This window comes from Schistocerca nitens, chromosome 7 (genome assembly GCF_023898315.1).
Source record: "Schistocerca nitens isolate TAMUIC-IGC-003100 chromosome 7, iqSchNite1.1, whole genome shotgun sequence".
Taxonomy (NCBI): Eukaryota; Metazoa; Arthropoda; class Insecta; order Orthoptera; family Acrididae; genus Schistocerca; species Schistocerca nitens.
The window spans coordinates 626,136,276-626,154,465 of record NC_064620.1 but is presented as its reverse complement, the minus strand read 5'-3'; the positions used below and the strand labels follow the sequence as shown (position 1 = coordinate 626,154,465).

Here is an 18,190-nt window from a genome sequence, read left to right as displayed (position 1 = left end):
CGGCCTTGCTGTGCTGGTACTGCGAACGGCTGAAAGCAAGGGGAAACTACAGCCGTAATTTTTCCCGAGGACATGCAGCTCTACTGTATGATTAAATGATGATGGCGTCCTCTTGGGTAAAATATTCCGGAGGTAAAATAGTCCCCCATTCGGATCTCCGGGCGGGGACTACTCAAGAGGACGTCGTTATCAGGAGAAAGAAAACTGGCATTCTGCGGATCGGAGCGTGGAATGTCAGATCACTTAATCGGGCAGGTAGGTTAGAAAATTTGAAAAGGGAAATGGATAGGTTAAAGTTAGATATAGTGGGAATTAGTGAAGTTCGGTGGCAAGAGGAACAAGACTTTTGGTCAGGTGATTACAGGGTTATAAATACAAAATCAAATAGGGGTAATGCAGGAGTAGGTTTAATAATGAATAAAAAAATAGGAGTGCGGGTTAGCTACTACAAACAGCATAGTGAACGCATTATTGTGGCCAAGATAGACACAAAGCCCATGCCTACTACAGTAGTACAAGTTTATATGCCAACTAGCTCTGCAGATGATGAAGAAATAGATGAAATGTATGACGAGATAAAAGAAATTATTCAGGTAGTGAAGGGAGACGAAAATTTAATAGTCATGGGTGACTGGAATTCATCAGTAGGAAAAGGGAGAGAAGGAAACATAGTAGGTGAATATGGATTGGGGGGAAGGAATGAAAGAGGAAGCCGCCTTGTAGAATTTTGCACAGAGCATAGCTTAATCATAGCTAACACTTGGTTCAAGAATCATGAAAGGAGGCTGTATACATGGAAGAAGCCTGGAGATACTGACAGGTTTCAGATAGATTATATAATGGTAAGACAGAGATTTAGGAACCAGGTTTTAAATTGTAAGACATTTCCTGGGGCAGATGTGGATTCTGACCACAATCTATTGGTTATGAACTGCAGATTGAAACTGAAGAAACTGCAAAAAGGTGGGAATTTAAGGAGATGGGACCTGGATAAACTGAAAGAACCAGAGGTTGTAGAGAGTTTCAGGGAGAGCATAAGGGAACAATTGACAGGAATGGGGGAAAGAAATACAGTAGAAGAAGAATGGGTAGCTTTGAGGGATGAAGTAGTGAAGGCAGCAGAGGATCAAGTAGGTAAAAAGACGAGGGCTAATAGAAATTCTTGGTTAACAGAAGAAATATTGAATTTAATTGATGAAAGGAGAAAATATAAAAATGCAGTAAATGAAGCAGGCAAAAAGGAATACAAACGTCTCAAAAATGAAATCGACAGGAAGTGCAAAATGGCTAAGCAGGGATGGCTAGAGGACAAATGTAAGGATGTAGAGGCTTGTCTCACTAGGGGTAAGATAGATACTGCCTACAGGAAAATTAAAGAGACATTTGGAGAGAAGAGAACCACTTGTATGAATATCAAGAGCTCAGATGGCAACCCAGTTCTAAGCAAAGAAGGGAAGGCAGAAAGGTGGAAGGAGTATATAGAAGGTTTATACAAGGGCGATGTACTTGAGGACAATATTATGGAAATGGAAGAGGATGTAGATGAAGACGAAATGGGAGATAAGATACTGCGTGAAGAGTTTGACAGAGCACTGAAAGACCTGAGTCGAAACAAGGCCCCGGGAGTAGACAACATTCCATTAGAACTACTGATAGCCTCGGGAGAGCCAGTCATGACAAAACTCTACCATCTGGTGAGCACGATGTATGAGACAGGCGAAATACCCTCAGACTTCAAGAAGAATATAATAATTCCAATCCCAAAGAAAGCAGGTGTTGACAGATGTGAAAATTACCGAACTATCAGTTTAATAAGTCACAGCTGCAAAATACTAACGCGAATTCTTTACAGACGAATGCAAAAACTGGTAGAAGCCGATCTCGGGGAAGATCAGTTTGGATTCCGTAGAAATGTTGGAACACGTGAGGCAATACTGACCTTACGACTTATCTTGGAAGAAAGATTAAGAAAAGGCAAACCTACGTTTCTAGCATTTGTAGACTTAGAGAAAGCTTTTGACAATGTCGACTGGAATACTCTCTTTCAAATTCTGAAGGTGGCAGGGGTAAAATACAGGGAGCGAAAGGCTATTTACAATTTGTACAGAAACCAGATGGCAGTTATAAGAGTCGAGGGGCATGAAAGGGAAGCAGTGGTTGGGAAAGGAGTGAGACAGGGTTGTAGCCTCTCCCCGATGTTATTCAATCTGTATATTGAGCAAGCAGTAAAGGAAACAAAAGAAAAATTCGGAGTAGGTATTAAAATTCATGGAGAAGAAGTAAAAACTTTGAGGTTCGCCGATGACATTGTAATTCTGTCAGAGACAGCAAAGGACTTGGAAGAGCAGTTGAACGGAATGGACAGTGTCTTGAAAGGAGGATATAAGATGAACATCAACAAAAGCAAAACAAGGATAATGGAATGTGGTCGAATTAAGTCTGGTGATGCTGAGGGAATTAGATTAGGAAATGAGACACTTAAAGTAGTAAAGGAGTTTTGCTATTTAGGGAGTAAAATAACCGATGATGGTCGAAGTAGAGAGGATATAAAATGTAGACTGGCAATGGCAAGGAAAGCGTTTCTCAAGAAGAGAAATTTGTTAACATCGAGTATAGATTTAGGTGTCAGGAAGTCGTTTCTGAAAGTATTTGTATGGAGTGTAGCCATGTATGGAAGTGAGACATGGACGATAACTAGTTTGGACAAGAAGAGAATAGAAGCTTTCGAAATGTGGTGCTACAGAAGAATGCTGAAGATAAGGTGGGTAGATCACGTAACTAATGAGGAGGTATTGAATAGGATTGGGGAGAAGAGAAGTTTGTGGCACAACTTGACTAGAAGAAGGGATCGGTTGGTAGGACATGTTTTGAGGCATCAAGGAATCACAAATTTAGCATTGGAGGGCAGCGTGGAGGGTAAAAATCGTAGAGGGAGACCAAGAGATCAATACACTAAGCAGATTCAGAAGGATGTAGGTTGCAGTAGGTACTGGGAGATGAAGAAGCTTGCACAGGATAGAGTAGCATGGAGAGCTGCATCAAACCAGTCTCAGGACTGAAGACCACAACAACATTTGATTACAACATGAAATTACAGTGTGTCATTCATTAGTTGCACCTGTTGGACAAAAACTAATATGGAAATCTCAATTAATAATTTGAAGGTAATGGTATCAAACATTTTTATCAATAATAGAGTAATTGAACAAGTTTACAGCAATATAGACAACAACCTTGAAGAATTTAAGTATATATGGAGCACTAACAATAGAACCTTACAATAAAAAGTTAGGAAATGAAACAAAACTAAAGTTTAAAGAACTATCTGCTGTAATGAGATATCTAAGGGCAGCAAAAAGTTGCACACACTGGGACCAGATTAGGACTGACTGACAAGTTATAGAAGAACTTAAAGCTGAAGGGATCAACAAAACAATAGAGAAACATAGAAACTGGTGAAAGAGTGTGTGAATAGAATTCCAGAAGAATGACTGACAAAACCAGTGTTGAAATATATCTCAAAGTAAGATTGGCTCAACAATGACCTTTTAAGATGGAACAGGCAATTGGCCTAATTCCTGGAAACAATGATAGACCCAACAACTACTTAGGTGTGATATTCTACTGGCCTTATCAAAGTATGACTCTAAAATTATTCAGAAAACTTAAAACTCTGACAGAGACAAATCAGTAACTTTGCATTTGTAACCATAATATGAGCCACCTTAAGCTGAAAACCATGAACAATCAATATGGTATTCTTGTCAGCATCAATCTTTTACTGTTTACAATTTGCTCTTCCATGACAAAAAAAAAAAAAAAGAAAGATAATGGCTTAGTTTGTACACAGCCTGAGGGGCAGTAGTTCTGGAACATTACTTTCATATTGCAGTGGAGTATGGTTTACTAAAGTTTATCTGGTTTCTGAGGCAATGCAAGAACTAAACAGGTAGAATTTGGAAGAGTTCAGGTAACTAATGTTGCTCTTCATTCACTACAAAGTCTACTGTTCCAGTATTAGGATTACTGTGGGCAGCATTCAGAGTAACTACTGTGTCTTGACTTCTGTCATGTTGTCAGAATGTTTGACATACTGGAAGCCAGTAAAGAATTAAAAAAAATAAAATAAACTCTTTGTTTCTGCTACACTTCTGCTTTTGTAATGATGCTTGATACAAAGTGCACAAAATGTATGTATATCAGAACAGTTAGAAAACCTGAATTCAGGACTATAGTAAGATGCATGCCTCTGAGGTACAGTATTATAACAGTACAAGCTGAATGCACTACTGGCAAGATGAATATCACTGAGGACACAGTACTACAACAACACAAGCTGAATGACAGAAGTGGTATGATTTCACAGAATAACAACCTCACTAAGAGCTACACAGCAGGTGACTAAGTGGTAGTGCACATCATCACCGCTGGTGGTGGACCAGACCGTGTATGTTGGTTATCAAAAAATGATCGTCTTTGTGTCATCCCTCAAAGTTTGTTGGAGTTGCCCTAAAACATTCTATATATTTTTGTTTTTATTTGATTTTAGTTCCATTTTTAATATTGTTTTTAAGAGACCATTACAAGTGGAAAAACTCTGATAGACATAAAAGCAGCAAAGCTTTGTGCAAGATCCTTATCAACCATATGAGGTTAGAGACTCTGGACAGGAGCTGCACCCTAGACAAAACCCCAGGGCACAGAGTACAGAGCAGAACTAGCTGGCAAATTACAAATGTGTGAGAACAGTGAATTAAGTAAAAAATCAAGAAAAAAATTACACACTAGAGAGTGAAATATAGTAAAATGATGTAAGTTACTATCCTGCCACAACAACAGATTTTAACTGTAATAAATAATTCAAACTGGCACATACCTATCATGTCAGCCATTGGAATGAAACCTCCATATTCTTTTGGCAGTATTTTTGGGTTCACAGTTTCTTTCAGGTCATCGATACTTGGGTGAAACTAGAAATTAATTATAAATGTCTAACATTAGACTTATTTGAATTGACATCTCATAATTGGTTATGTCATTACTCTTTTTAACTAAAATATTTATAAAAAGAAATGTGGCAGTATATAATATGCATGCACAGATTTTCTCTAGTTTTACACAACAGAAGAATATTCCTAGATACCACCACCAAGAGAAGTGTCAGAAATGCAGAAGTCCATGATCTATGTTTTACCCAAGCACAATCCTATGAAAAGACTAATATTATGACACAATATTATATAAAAAATTTCATATGAACCATATTATAATCAAAATCAGTGTAACAAAAACTTAATTCCTTTGCTTGATAATCTCTGTATTGATGCTAGTCAATGGAGTAGAAGGAGATGACTAACAGACAACTCTACAATTTAGTCTTACACTAAGCTATATTTCCAACAAAACATGTTGTGTATTCATGTAGCTGACTCATGGCAAGTAGTACTATTCATTGTAAAGTTGTTTCACAAGTATTACAGAATTTTAAGCAGGCCAAAAGAGGTGTAGGTAACATTTTATTTGGAAAATAGCAAGGCAAACATTAAGATACCAATATGATATTTAAAAAATAAGAAAAGCTATTTACTATAACTAAAGATGCAGTACTTTTTTCCCCAAAATAGCTGCTTTTTTTTCAAAATTACTTAGCTGACTTTAACTAACATAAATAAAAATAGCATTAATGAGTATAACGGTAGTTTATTCTTGGTGCAGTCTATACATTAAGTTTACATGATTGAATTAATTAATTTCTGAAATAAAGATAAACACAAAGTTTTCTGAAGCCAATTTTTAGCCTTGGTATTGTACTTTGCAAAAGAGAAAGAAAAGTGTTAGTAATAACACACAACATTAATGAATGTATCCATTGGGACACTAGTGTTAAAACAGCTGCTGTTTAAAGAGGGCTGTAGGGGAGGTTCTAGTAATAACACGAGATATAGCTTTTGTGAAATACCCAAGTACTACAAAACTGTTATCTCTGTGAGACAACAGGGTTGCCACAAGTTACTCTAAGTGAAATTCCCTGATATTTCCCTAATTTACAGACAAGTTTTAGCATTTTTCCCTAGCAAATTTTGAGATCTCAAGGGTACATAAAGACATAAATTGAAAAAAAAAAAATTGAAGGACTTCTGTATTTCTAAATGTGTGAGCAAAAATCTTGAGTGCTAACATTAACATCTTTTGTAATGAACTGCTTTTACATGGAGAAAGCAAGCCAAAATATATATCTGTTTAATGAATGTAGCCATTGGGACACTAGTGTTAAAACAGCTGCTGTTTAAAGAGGTTATTTTATTTCAATAAAACAAAACACATTTGATGAAAAAATATGCATTTCCTTGGAGTCGCAAGACAGTTTTAAAATAGCTTCACCGATTTCAGAACTATCCTTAAAAAAAAAGTAGGCCTCTTGAGAGACGTGTGTAAGGCAAGGAAGACTTGTGTAAACCAACAAAGCACGTGACCACCAATAACATTTTGGTGTTACTAGGTTCGTTATTGTCACTGATTGCCCAATGTGTTATGTCTATTATTTTACTGGTATTGTGGGATTCCTCTTTCAAGAAACATATGAGTACATAGCATGCAAACTGTCAGCAACTGCCACAATTTTTTTCTCTTTATCATCCACACTTCCTAATAGATAAACTACTTTCAAAGTGTCAAAAATATGCTAGAATAAATGCCACACTGTACAATGTTCTTGTGGTGAGACAGTTGCAGTTCCTGAAATCCATTGCCCATGGCATCTGGCCTGGTGAGGAGCACCGCGTTCCTGGGTCCACAGATAAACCGTGAAAATTTGCCACATTACACCACACACAAACAGATCAGTGAGACCATATCCAAAGGGCAAGGCTTGCACATTAGTGGAAAACAGTGGGTTTCAGATCGGCAGGCCCGATTCGTTAAGAGGTACCCACTGAAATTGGCTGGCCCGTCATGGAAGTCCACTTGTGTAGCCAGCTATTCACATGTCACAGACACCATGTTGATGAAATGAGACCCCAATGATCAATCCGTGCAACAGATGCTTGTGCAAATCATTTGAGAATCAATACTAATGAGGATAGGCAGCAACTCACCATGAAGGTGATTTCTGAGCCGCAGACAGGCACATAGAAAAAGACAGTCACACTCTCACAACTACATTTTCAGCCAAAACCTCTGTCAGCAAATGAGAGCACACACATGTTCACACAATCACTCAGGCACATCTCATGCACACATGACCACCATCTCCAGCCAGAAACAGTCTCTGAGAATCAGATCCAAACAAACCACTCGCCTCCCTGCCTCTCACTGGCAGCTACTAGGCTAGTGGCAAGAAGTGGTGGCAGCACTGGCTGCAAACTGCGGGGAGTGGTAGAAGCAGTAAGAATAAAGGAGTAGGAAAGCGGTGCACGTACTCAACTGCGCCCAGCCAGCAACGATGCGTGACATCACACTAAACAAACCATTTCATCTACTGAGACAAAAACAAGATTTTTCCAGTTTTTTTTTTTCAAATTTCCCTGATATTTCCCTGACATGCTTGAAATTTCCTGATAGTCCCGGATTTCCAGAACTTGTGGCAACCCTGACCAAGTTTCACCATAGTATGATTTTATAACTCATCATCAACTGGAAGTATGCAGACAGCAGTAGCATAATTCATTCGTTAAACAATTAAAAAATAAAAACTCTTTTTGAATAAAACACAAACAATAAGTAACATTATTTAAAATTAAGTAAAAAAAGAGAAGAACAGAAAAACATACTGTCATGGTTGAAATAAAGATCACAGGAATATATCATCAAGCCTGGAAACTAATGATTGCAATGTGATGACTTTCCAATAGTGACAATAAAGTGTGTCCCTTCATAAGTAACAAAATATAGATGCAGTTCACATACTTCAGTGGACATTATGTACACAATCAATGGATTTTAGTTTCAAAAGTGCAACCATCAAGGAATTCACAAATCCATATCAGCGCACACTCCACTGCAGAGTTAAAATCTCATTCTGGAAACATCCCCTAGGCTGTGGCTAAGCCATGTCCTTTCTTCCAGAAGTGCTAGTTCTGCAAGGTTCACTGAAGAGCTTCTGTGAAATTTGGAAGGTAGGAGATGAGGTACTGGCAGAATTGAAGCTGTGAGGATGGGTTGTGAGTCATGCTTAGGTAGCTGAGTTGATAGAGCACTTGCCCGCGAAAGGCAAAGGTCCCGAGTTTGAGTCTCGGTCCAGCACAGTTTTAACCTGCCAGGAAGCTTCATATCAGCGCACACTCCACTGCAGAGTGAAAATCTCATCCTGGAAACATTCAGTTATTTAAAAAACAGTAATTATTGTGGCTGTGGTATTGTTTCTAGTTGAGTAGCACAATATTGGGCTGGCATGAAGAGGCCACTCTTGGTGGTGTGTCAGTGCTTCAAGACATACACTGATGAGCCAAAACATTATGACAACAGGCCACCGTGAGGCTGAAAGCTGCCTGGTGACATTGCAGGCACATTACACAAGGAAAGTATTTTAGCAAGGCAGAGACAAATGGAAAATCATTCTAGTGAGGATTAGGATTACAAATGGCAAAATCCCCTCACATAAACAACTCAAACAAAGAGCTGATTGCTATAGCACAATGCCTGAGAATGAGCATCTCGGACATGTGTAGCTGGTCAGCTGTTTGCTCGATACAGTCACGAGTATCTACAGAAACAGGTGAAAGAACAGTGAAACTATGAGTTGGTGACAAGGTGTCAGACGTCCACACTTCATCACAGAATATGGAGGTCAGAGACTTGTCTGTGTTGTAAAGAAGAATAAGCAGTGATCTGTGGCAGATCCGATGGTGCAGTAAAATGCCACTTCGAGCACAAGTGTATCAGAGAACACAATTTAGTGCATATTGCCAAATGTGGGACTCTGCAGCAGATGAACCCTACATATTCCAATGCAGCCAAACAACATTGTCAATGACAAATGCAGTGGGAACTGGATCACTGAGACTTGACTGTGTATAAATGGAAATATGTCACCAGGGTGAATGAATCCTGTTTCTTTTTACACCAGATTGCTAGTCATGTACAGATATGTTGTCATCCAGGTGAACAGCTGCTCAAAATATGCACTGCATCATGAACATAGGTTAGTAGGAACAGTATTATACTATGGCGGCCATTCACTTGGGCTTCTATAAGACCTGTTGCGTAATCAAAGGTACTGTGACAACTGTGCAGCACACAAACATTATTGCTGACCACCTGCATCCATTCATGCTCGATGTCTTTCCTGAAGGCAAAGGCATATCCATCCACACATATACAGACACAAGCAGACATATTTAAATATGTCTGCTTGTGAGATGTCTGCTTGTGTCTGTATATGTGTGGATGGATATGTGTGTGTGTGCGAGTGTATACCTGTCCTTTTTTCCCCCTAAGATAAGTCTTTCCGCTCCCGGGATTGGAATGACTCCTTACCCTCTCACTTAAAACCCACATCCTTTCGTCTTTCCCTTTCCTTTCCTCTTTCCTGATGAGGCAACAGTTTGTTGCAAAAGCTTGAATTTTGTGTGTGTGTTTGTGTTTGTTTGTGTGTCTATCGACCTGCCAGCGCTTTAGTTCGGTAAGTCACATCATCTTTGTTTTTAGATATATTTTTCCCACGTGGAATGTTTCCCTCTATTATATTAAAATGAAGTTAACATCACATAAACTAAGAATGAGCTCAGTGTACTTGTTTAAGCATTTAGGAGATTTGTTACTGTGTTAAATAAAGAAAGGGGAAAGAGCTGTTTTCTTATTGACTTATCTTCTGCCTATAGGAAACTATCTAAAGACTTCAGCACCTGAATAAACAACTGACTTAGTTATCTTATACAAAGACACACAACCTTTATGTTTTGTGTTGTATTTATATGTCTCACAGTGCACTTGTTAGTGACTTTAATTATATAATGTAAATATTTATTAAGAATGCTTAAGATTGAAGAGGCTTCTGTGCAATCTTTGGTTTTTGGTAACTAATTAATTCAATCACACTTTGCTTTTACAAGCTACCTCATCACTCTGCATATTATACATGCACTTGATATTCTTACTAAAAGTAAGAATGTGTCTGTAACCAGATGGACTAACTAATCATCACTTATTCTGATTACATGAATACATTATTATTATTATTATTATTATTATTCTTTTTATTACTGTTTGTACTACTATTATTGTCTATCACTTACCACAACACGGGACCTTAACTTCTCATTCATAAGTGCAGTGAAGAACTCAAAAACTTTGTTGGCATAATGTGGAACATGAAGGAAATGCATCTCTTTATGCCTCATTGGGGTTGAGTTCTGGAAAGATAAGTAGCTATGTACAGTTGTATAACCTTAGCAACAAATTATGTGAAGAGTACTGCACTAGTATAAGTAAAACTTAAGTTTTTACTTAATGGATCCTTGCACCACACCATGAGCGTTCTGGTTAATTTGTCACCATCACTTACTGATTGTATTCAAGGCTGAAATAAATACCAGAAGAATATTCACAGGTTTATGTTTTTCATGGTTAAATGTATAGTGAAATGAGGGAGGATTTTTGCAGTCACTCAGTAGGGACCTCCTCAACATCTCTTGAAACATAATAGTACTGCAGTAACCAAGACAAAAATGCTTCTGTCATCAGGTCCCAACTTCATAAAAGAGCCTTTCTGACTGACTCCTTTCTATGCTTCTCAAAATCCTAAACTCATTGTCTGATTCAGGTTCATTGATGATATCTTCATGACTTTCCCAGTATGCTGAAGATCTCTTAAATGCCTTTGCAGACAAGCATTATCCACCAAACCCAGTCCACAAGCATATTTCCCACACCATATCCGAAGACACCCCTAATCCTCCCATCACCACCAAGTACTAATTGCAATGTTGTACTCCCCTTATTACACAATATCATCCCAGATTGGGGCAAGTGAACCATGTCCATTGGCAGGCCTATGACTATTTTTTTGGAAATCTGTGATAAGGTCTTACGGGACCAAACTTCTTAGGCCATCAGTCCCTAAGCTTACGCACTACTTAGTCTAACTTAAGCAAACTTATGCTAAGGACAACACACACACCCATGCCCAAGGGTGGACTCGAACTGCCAATGGAGGGTGCCGCGCAGAGCGTGACAAGATACCCCACGCAGCATATGACTATGTATCACTGTGTCTGGAAATAAGGGATATCCTACCCACAATCCTTTCCACCAAACCTAAAGTGGTATTTCACCATCCACCCAACCTTCATATCTTGCTCCATACCTATGCCATTCCCACTGCCCACCCGTTGTCACAATGGTCGTACAACCGTGGAAGATCTGGGTATAACACCCACCCAGCACATCCTAATATAGTCCTGTCACAGTCTTATCCTATTCCATCAGAGGTGGGGTCACATGTTAAAGTAGCCATTTCACATACCAGCTATGCTACAATTCATGCACAACATTATATGTGTGCAGGAGCACCAACCACCTGACCACCAGAATGAAAGGCCACCACCAAACTGTGGCCACAAGCAGAGTTGACCACTCAGTGGCAGAACTGGACCAGCTTTTCTGGACTATGTAAGTGGGAGTTACCATGTTCATCTAGATCTACATGGATACTCTGCAAATCACAGTCAAGTGCCTGGCAGAGGGTTGATCGAATCACCTTCACAATTCTCTATTATTCCAATCTCATATAGCGTGTGGAAAGAATGAACACCTATATCTCTCCGTACGAGCTCTGATTTCCATTATTTTATCATGGTGATCGTTCCTCCCTACGTAGGTCAGTGTCAACAAAATATTTTCGCATTCGGAGGAGAAGGTTGGTGATTGGAATTTCGTGAGAAGATTCTATGGCAACAAAAAATGCCTTTCTTTTAGTGATTTCCAGCCCAAATCCTGTATCATTTCTGTGACACTCTCTCCCATATTTTGCGATAATACAAAACGTGCTGCCTTTCTTTGAACTTTTTTGATGTACTCCGTCAGTCCTATCTGGTAAGGATCCCACACCATGCAGCAGTATTCTAAAAGAGGACGGACAAGCGTAGTGTAAGTAGTTTCCTTAGTAGGTCTGTTACATTTTCTAAGTGTCCTGCCAGTCTTTGGTTCCCCACAACATTTTCTATGTGTTCCTTCCAAGTTAACTTGTTTGTAATTGTAATGCCTAGGTATTCAGTTGAATTTATGGCTTTTAGGTTAGATTGATTTATTGTGTAACCAAAGTTTAACGAATTCCTTTTAGCACTCATGTGGATGACCTCACACTTTTCGTTATTTAGGGTCAATTGCCACTTTTTGCACCATTCAGATATCTTTTCTAAATCGTTTTGCAGTTTGTTTTGATCTTCTGATGACTTTATTAGTCAATAAATGACAGCGTCATCTGCAAACAACTGTAGACGGCTGGACAGATTGTCTCCAAAATTGTTTATATAGATAAGGAACAGCAAAGGGCCTATAACACTACCTTGGGGAATACCAGAAATCACTTCTGTTTTACTCGATGATGTAGTCCTCCTATCCTCTATCTCTTTTAAGCCACTGCGCCCACACAATCTGGCAAACAATCTCTCCTTCCTCTGTCCTGCAGCCCCTGCCATTCCACTCCTCATCATCGTACACTGCACGAACTCACTGGCTCCAGTGCCCTGTGTCGCATTTCTGTCCCGGGCACATCCTTCACACATTCCTGTCTTGCACACCTGCTATCTTCCTCTTGAGCTGTCAGCCACCCTTCCCCAACCCTCACTCCCACCTACCATCTCTTCCCTCCCTCTCCCCAACTGCAGCTGGCACAATGTAGCGACACACTGAGTGTGTGTGCTGTTTGGGGGTTGTCTCCTTTACCCCTAAATTATTCACATGAGAACAAAAATGTAGTGATACACCTTTTAATTACACTTCAGTTCATGCAAACCTCAAAGAAAATAAAACTAAATGAAAATAGTGTATGTTAAATCACTACTTCCATTGCATTGCTTCATGTTTAGAAACAAAATTGCAATTTTTTGTACACAATCAGATATTTTTTCAATACACACTGTAAGTTTTCTTACTAATTGCTCTATACAGTATGCTTCCTTAATAAAGCTGATCCTCTGTAAGTCAGGTGACTGTAAATTCTCCAACCATTAAGCTGTAATCTTTTAACCCAATATTCTTTCTTAGTAAAACTAATGTGTTGCAAGTCAGATAACTGATTACCTTTCTTCATTTTTCCATATCTAGCAGAAATCTGAAATTTTAGAACATTCACTACGTACTGTAAACAACTATGTCTTTCTGTCACTGACATATTTTCACATAGCTCAAACAATGGAAAATCCAACAGGGAATAAAAACCTTCGTGCCTGGAGATGACCGTGGCCATATGTGTATGAGCTGGGTTTGTGTAAATGTTTGTGAGTTTTCTATGTCTGATGAAGGACTTGGTCCTATAGCTGAATATATCTACCATTGTTTTCATTGTGCTTGTCTGCAGCTCAATGCCTTTCAATTTGTAGTGACTTTTGACCACAAAGGGAGCACCTTTGAGTTTTGACTTGCAGACCCTTTGATCTATGTTATTTGATAACTTTGTCTTTGCGCAGTTTCCTCCCATATTTGTACTTCATGTGTTCGACACGCAAGTCGCCAAAGTGGCGTCAACTCAAAAGACTTGCACCAGGCGAACGGTCTCTCTGACAAGAGGCCCTAGCCACACGACATTTCATTTCTTCATGTGTGTGTTCTACGGTTCTGAAATAAAATTTATTCTTCAGCACATACGAAGTTGGTGGTTTCTATTCCTTCATCATATAACATAGGGAAGGAATTTACCACAAAGTAGTCAGAACATGTGCTGGCATTGCAGTACAATATATACCTTATAAATACAATTCTATTAGTGACTGTACTGATTGAATACATGGGTCAGGTAAAAATGAAATGGAGTCAGTGCACATTGAAAATAAGCTTGTATAAAAATAAAACAAAAAAATTTAGAATCACAGGTATAATTTACAGAGAGACAGCTTTAATGGTGCTGTTGAGCAACTTTGATCACAGGTCAAATAAGCTCTGAGAACTTCACCTATGTAATAGAACTGTGCTGTCAACAGAGTTTGAGTGACATCTTAGTAGATATAAGACTAATTGTGCAGTCCCACCAAAGTTCAATATTTGTCACTACATGGGAACAAAATCTTTCTTTCTTGTTCCCCTGCACATTCAGAAATGTAGTTTAAGGCGTCAGATTTCTTTGGTCATGTCTGTGATGAATTGTGTATATTATTGTGAAAAATTAAAATTAAATCATCAGACAAGTTTTACTAGAGATGCCTTCTCTAAGTTTGAAATATCCTGTACAGTTTACAAATTACAGTGCTGCCCATAAATGTGGGTGTATTTGTGTATGTATGTATATGCATACATGTATGTTCATGCCCTCAGGGGTGGCATGAAATCGTGCCTGTCACCAGCCAGCTTAGCAACATCATAGGCTATGGATCTGATACTAACATTGTTCATTTTGAATTATTTTTACAGTCACCTACTTACTCACCCATTATACTCCCAGAGATGCTGGAGGTGTTATAACCCAAGAATATCTTTTGCTGGGTAGTAAATGACATGTATACTAAGTTTGGCTGATATTTCTCCAGGTATTCCACAATTATTGTTACATGACACTCACTTTTCTGTTGCTGTACACACCCACTTTTATGTTGCTGTCCTAGGAGTCATGCAGAACTATTTTTTCCAGATAGTGACTAATACATGTACCAAGATTAGTTGAGACCACTCCAATCATTTCTATGGGTTTTACAATAACAAGCATGCTGTCAACATGGGAGAACACCGTTTTACCTGCTTTAGCTGGTGTCAGTTTCTTGGCTGCCAAAAATGCCTCATAATGACTTATGAATGAAGACCACATTACTTGGAAACTACAAATAAACTGAAATTTTTTAGTAACATTTGGTAACAACAGACTGTTAATATTGTGACAACTAATAAGTAATTTTAACTATAATATAAACCACTTTTGATCAGTTTCGCATGTTATCCCCTTAACAACTCCTCCCCCTCCTAACAATGCTACTGGGAACCTTACCACCTCCTCCTCTCCACCAGCATATTTTCCACATACCAAGCCCATAAAATTTCTCCAGGCTTTCCAGAGTTAAGCTTACAAGTCACCACTATCCCACCCCAACAAATAGTAATACTAGGGTTATGATTGTGTCATGTATGCACCATGTTTGTCTGAAGTTGCTTCAGATTTAGTGTACCTGTATGCACCGTAGCATGCTTCTGATGTCTGTGAATGACCATAAGCTGATGTGGCCCATGAGAAGACCGGATTCATCATTCAGGTAGGTATATCCTCGAATCTGATTTTCCGGTTCATCCATAAGTGCCTCAACCACCAGGCTATGACAGCGAGCCATGTGTCCTGAAGAGTACTTGTAAGCGTCAAATCGACCTGAAACCAACAGGCAGTACTACAGTTAATACAGACTACTGCATAGTGAGTAAGGAAGGCAGGCACATAATTTATTTCAGAAAGTAATTCTCACAATACTTTAAGTGCTTAAATTCAATAACAATGGAAATTACATTTATGTTTCCTTTATCTTTACTTTTTTTGTGGTCATCACAAGCAAATAATAAGCATTGAATACAGTTGACACACCTACAGATAGAACAGGATACAGTATGCAAAGGGGTCAAGACATACCTGCACAGGACAGGAGGACTTGTCGGCCATGTTCGTCACGTTCTGGCAGAGGAATCAAGTACCTGGAAAATGTTCAAATATAATTCGAGAGATTCTGTGATCACTCTGTCTGATCTCTGACAGCAATGAGTAGTAATTAAATAAGAAACTTGTGTTTTTTGAACAGTACTTGAAGAGTTGCAAGATTAATTATAAGGAAACTGCCTAATCATAGACTCAGCATTTCAAAAGTAAGTTTCCCTTGCATGGAAGTATGCCATAAAAATAATATGTGCAATGCATCAACAATGATAATAGAGACACTTTTGTAAAGAGTCTGACATCTCAGCTTGCTTACAGAAGTTTTGATCACCACCCCACAGATTTTCCAGGTAGCAAAATTAATTTTAGAAACAAACCAAAAAAAATTTTTTTCCATAAAACTACTTCTATTCCACGGGAAAAGTTGTATTTATAAACTCACTAGTTGCATTTACTGAACTATTGTTCACTATCGCGCATGCTCAGCAACTGAGTGCACCAGATGCCTCTTAACGACAGTTTGGCAATGGCTATTCGTGTGAACAGATGCTTGTCAGTGGTTGTGCCCACAAAGCATGCCACACAGTGGTTGCAGGTAAGTTGGAAGACATTATGGCTGCGTTCACAGGTGCCTTTGCCTTTGGTGGCACAGGAAATGCCTGTGACAGGACTGCCAACAAGGCATAGTGAGAGGATGCATGGGAGAGGTCTTGATTTTAGGTTTTTTTGAGGATGTGAACCATAGGGCAAGGGGTTAGGAGCAGAGGTGGAGTAGAGATGGATAAGGCCACTACATAGGTTGGGTAGGTAACAGAATACCACTGTGGGAGTGATGGAAATGATAGTGGAGAGCACATTTCTCATTTCAGGACACAACGAGAGGCACTTGAAACACTGGCAGAGAATGTGGTTCAGTTGCTCAAGCCCTGGGTGGTACAGAGTCATGAAGGGATGTTGCTTTGTGGCTGGACAGTGGGTATGATGGGGATGTTAGGTAACTGGGGAGACAAGGTCCAGGAGATATATTTCTGTACACGGTAGGAGACGCAATTTTGGTCTGTGAAAGTCCCTGTGAGACCTTCTGCACGTTTGGAGAGGGACTGCTCATTGCTGCAGACAGTATGCTAGACAGCACGGAAGGGATTGAATGGCAGCCGTCAAAATGGAAGGTGTGGTATGATGGAGGTACTGATGAGGTGGAAGTCAGTATCAAGGAAGGTGGCTCGTTGGGCTGAGGAGGACAGGGGAGCAAATAGGCATTGAAGTTCTGGAAGGATATGGATAAAGTGTACCCACTCCTTGTCCTGATCATGAAGATGTCATCAATGAATCTGTACCAGGTATTTTGCGTGGCTGTGAAGAATTCCTGTAGATGGCACATTAAAAGGTTGCCATAGGATGGTGATTTTTGGGAGCCCATGAGCATACTGTGAATACTTTTGTAGGTGATTCATTGAAGGTGAAGTAATTGTGGGTGAGGATATGTACTATCTATCCAAAAAGCTCTGAGCCTGATTTTATTCTTTGTGTACAGGCAACAACAATGCATTAACTATGGTGGCAGCTTGTGCTAACAAATGTAAATAACTAATGTCTATTCAACTAGTGAGTTCAGTAGTAAGTAGTGGAAATGTGACCGTAGTAAGTCAATGTTGTTCTGTCACAAATTACCACGCAACAACATCTCTAAATCAAGTGTTTAACACTTTCTCCAGAATGTTTTGAAGAAGAGAAAAATGTGTGCAAAGTCTGTCCCAAACACCTTGACTCAAAAAAAAAAAAAAAAAAAAAAAAAAAAAAAAAAAAATTTATGCAAAATGTCGGCAATTCTTTTCTGGAAGAAATGATCACAGGTGATGAGACTTAGTGTTATGGATACACACCTACCACAAGATGCAGAAATTTACATGAAGAGTCAATGTTCTAACAAAGTATTGACATTCAAGCCAGTGCGATGCTCGAGTTGCCAACATCTCAAAGTAGGACTCTCACAGTTTCACAAGGTTGTATGAATGTTCCATACATTGTACTCAAGTGGTAGGAGGCTTGGGAGGCTAGGTAGAACACCTGAAGCATTAAAACCACACCTTAACATCTCTGTATTTTTTATTAATCCATTCTAAAACTTTTTAGATTGACAGAGTAGATGGTCATGGCGATCAGGAAGGAGGTTCTACATTTGTAGTCAGTTAGCTATTGGGTAAGGTGTTCTTCAGCAGTGACAAGGCCAGGGGAATTTGGGATCTTAGTGTAGAGGGAGGTGGCACTGACAGTGTTGTGTAAGGTGTCAAGTGGTAAAGGATCAGGAACTGTAGAGCATCAATAGAGGGAATTGTTAGTGTCTTTTATATTGGAGATAGGTTACTAGCAATAAGCTGAAGGTATTTGTCCACAATGACAGAGTCTCTTTCT

General features: G+C 39.1%; 1 protein-coding gene across 2 annotated transcripts in view; it reads right to left on the bottom strand.

The window, feature by feature from the left end:
* LOC126195429 (clavesin-2) overlaps positions 1–18,190 on the bottom strand; it is an 86,267-nt gene that overhangs the window by 10,475 nt on the left and 57,602 nt on the right. For both annotated transcript variants that reach the window (XM_049934040.1, XM_049934041.1), the window contains exons 3-6: positions 15,758–15,819; positions 15,309–15,502; positions 10,233–10,349; positions 4,877–4,970 (exon numbers count right to left, since the gene is read on the bottom strand). In XM_049934040.1, the coding sequence (XP_049789997.1) occupies positions 4,877–4,970; positions 10,233–10,349; positions 15,309–15,502; positions 15,758–15,819 (467 nt within the window). The remainder of the gene's footprint in view (positions 1–4,876; positions 4,971–10,232; positions 10,350–15,308; positions 15,503–15,757; positions 15,820–18,190) is intronic.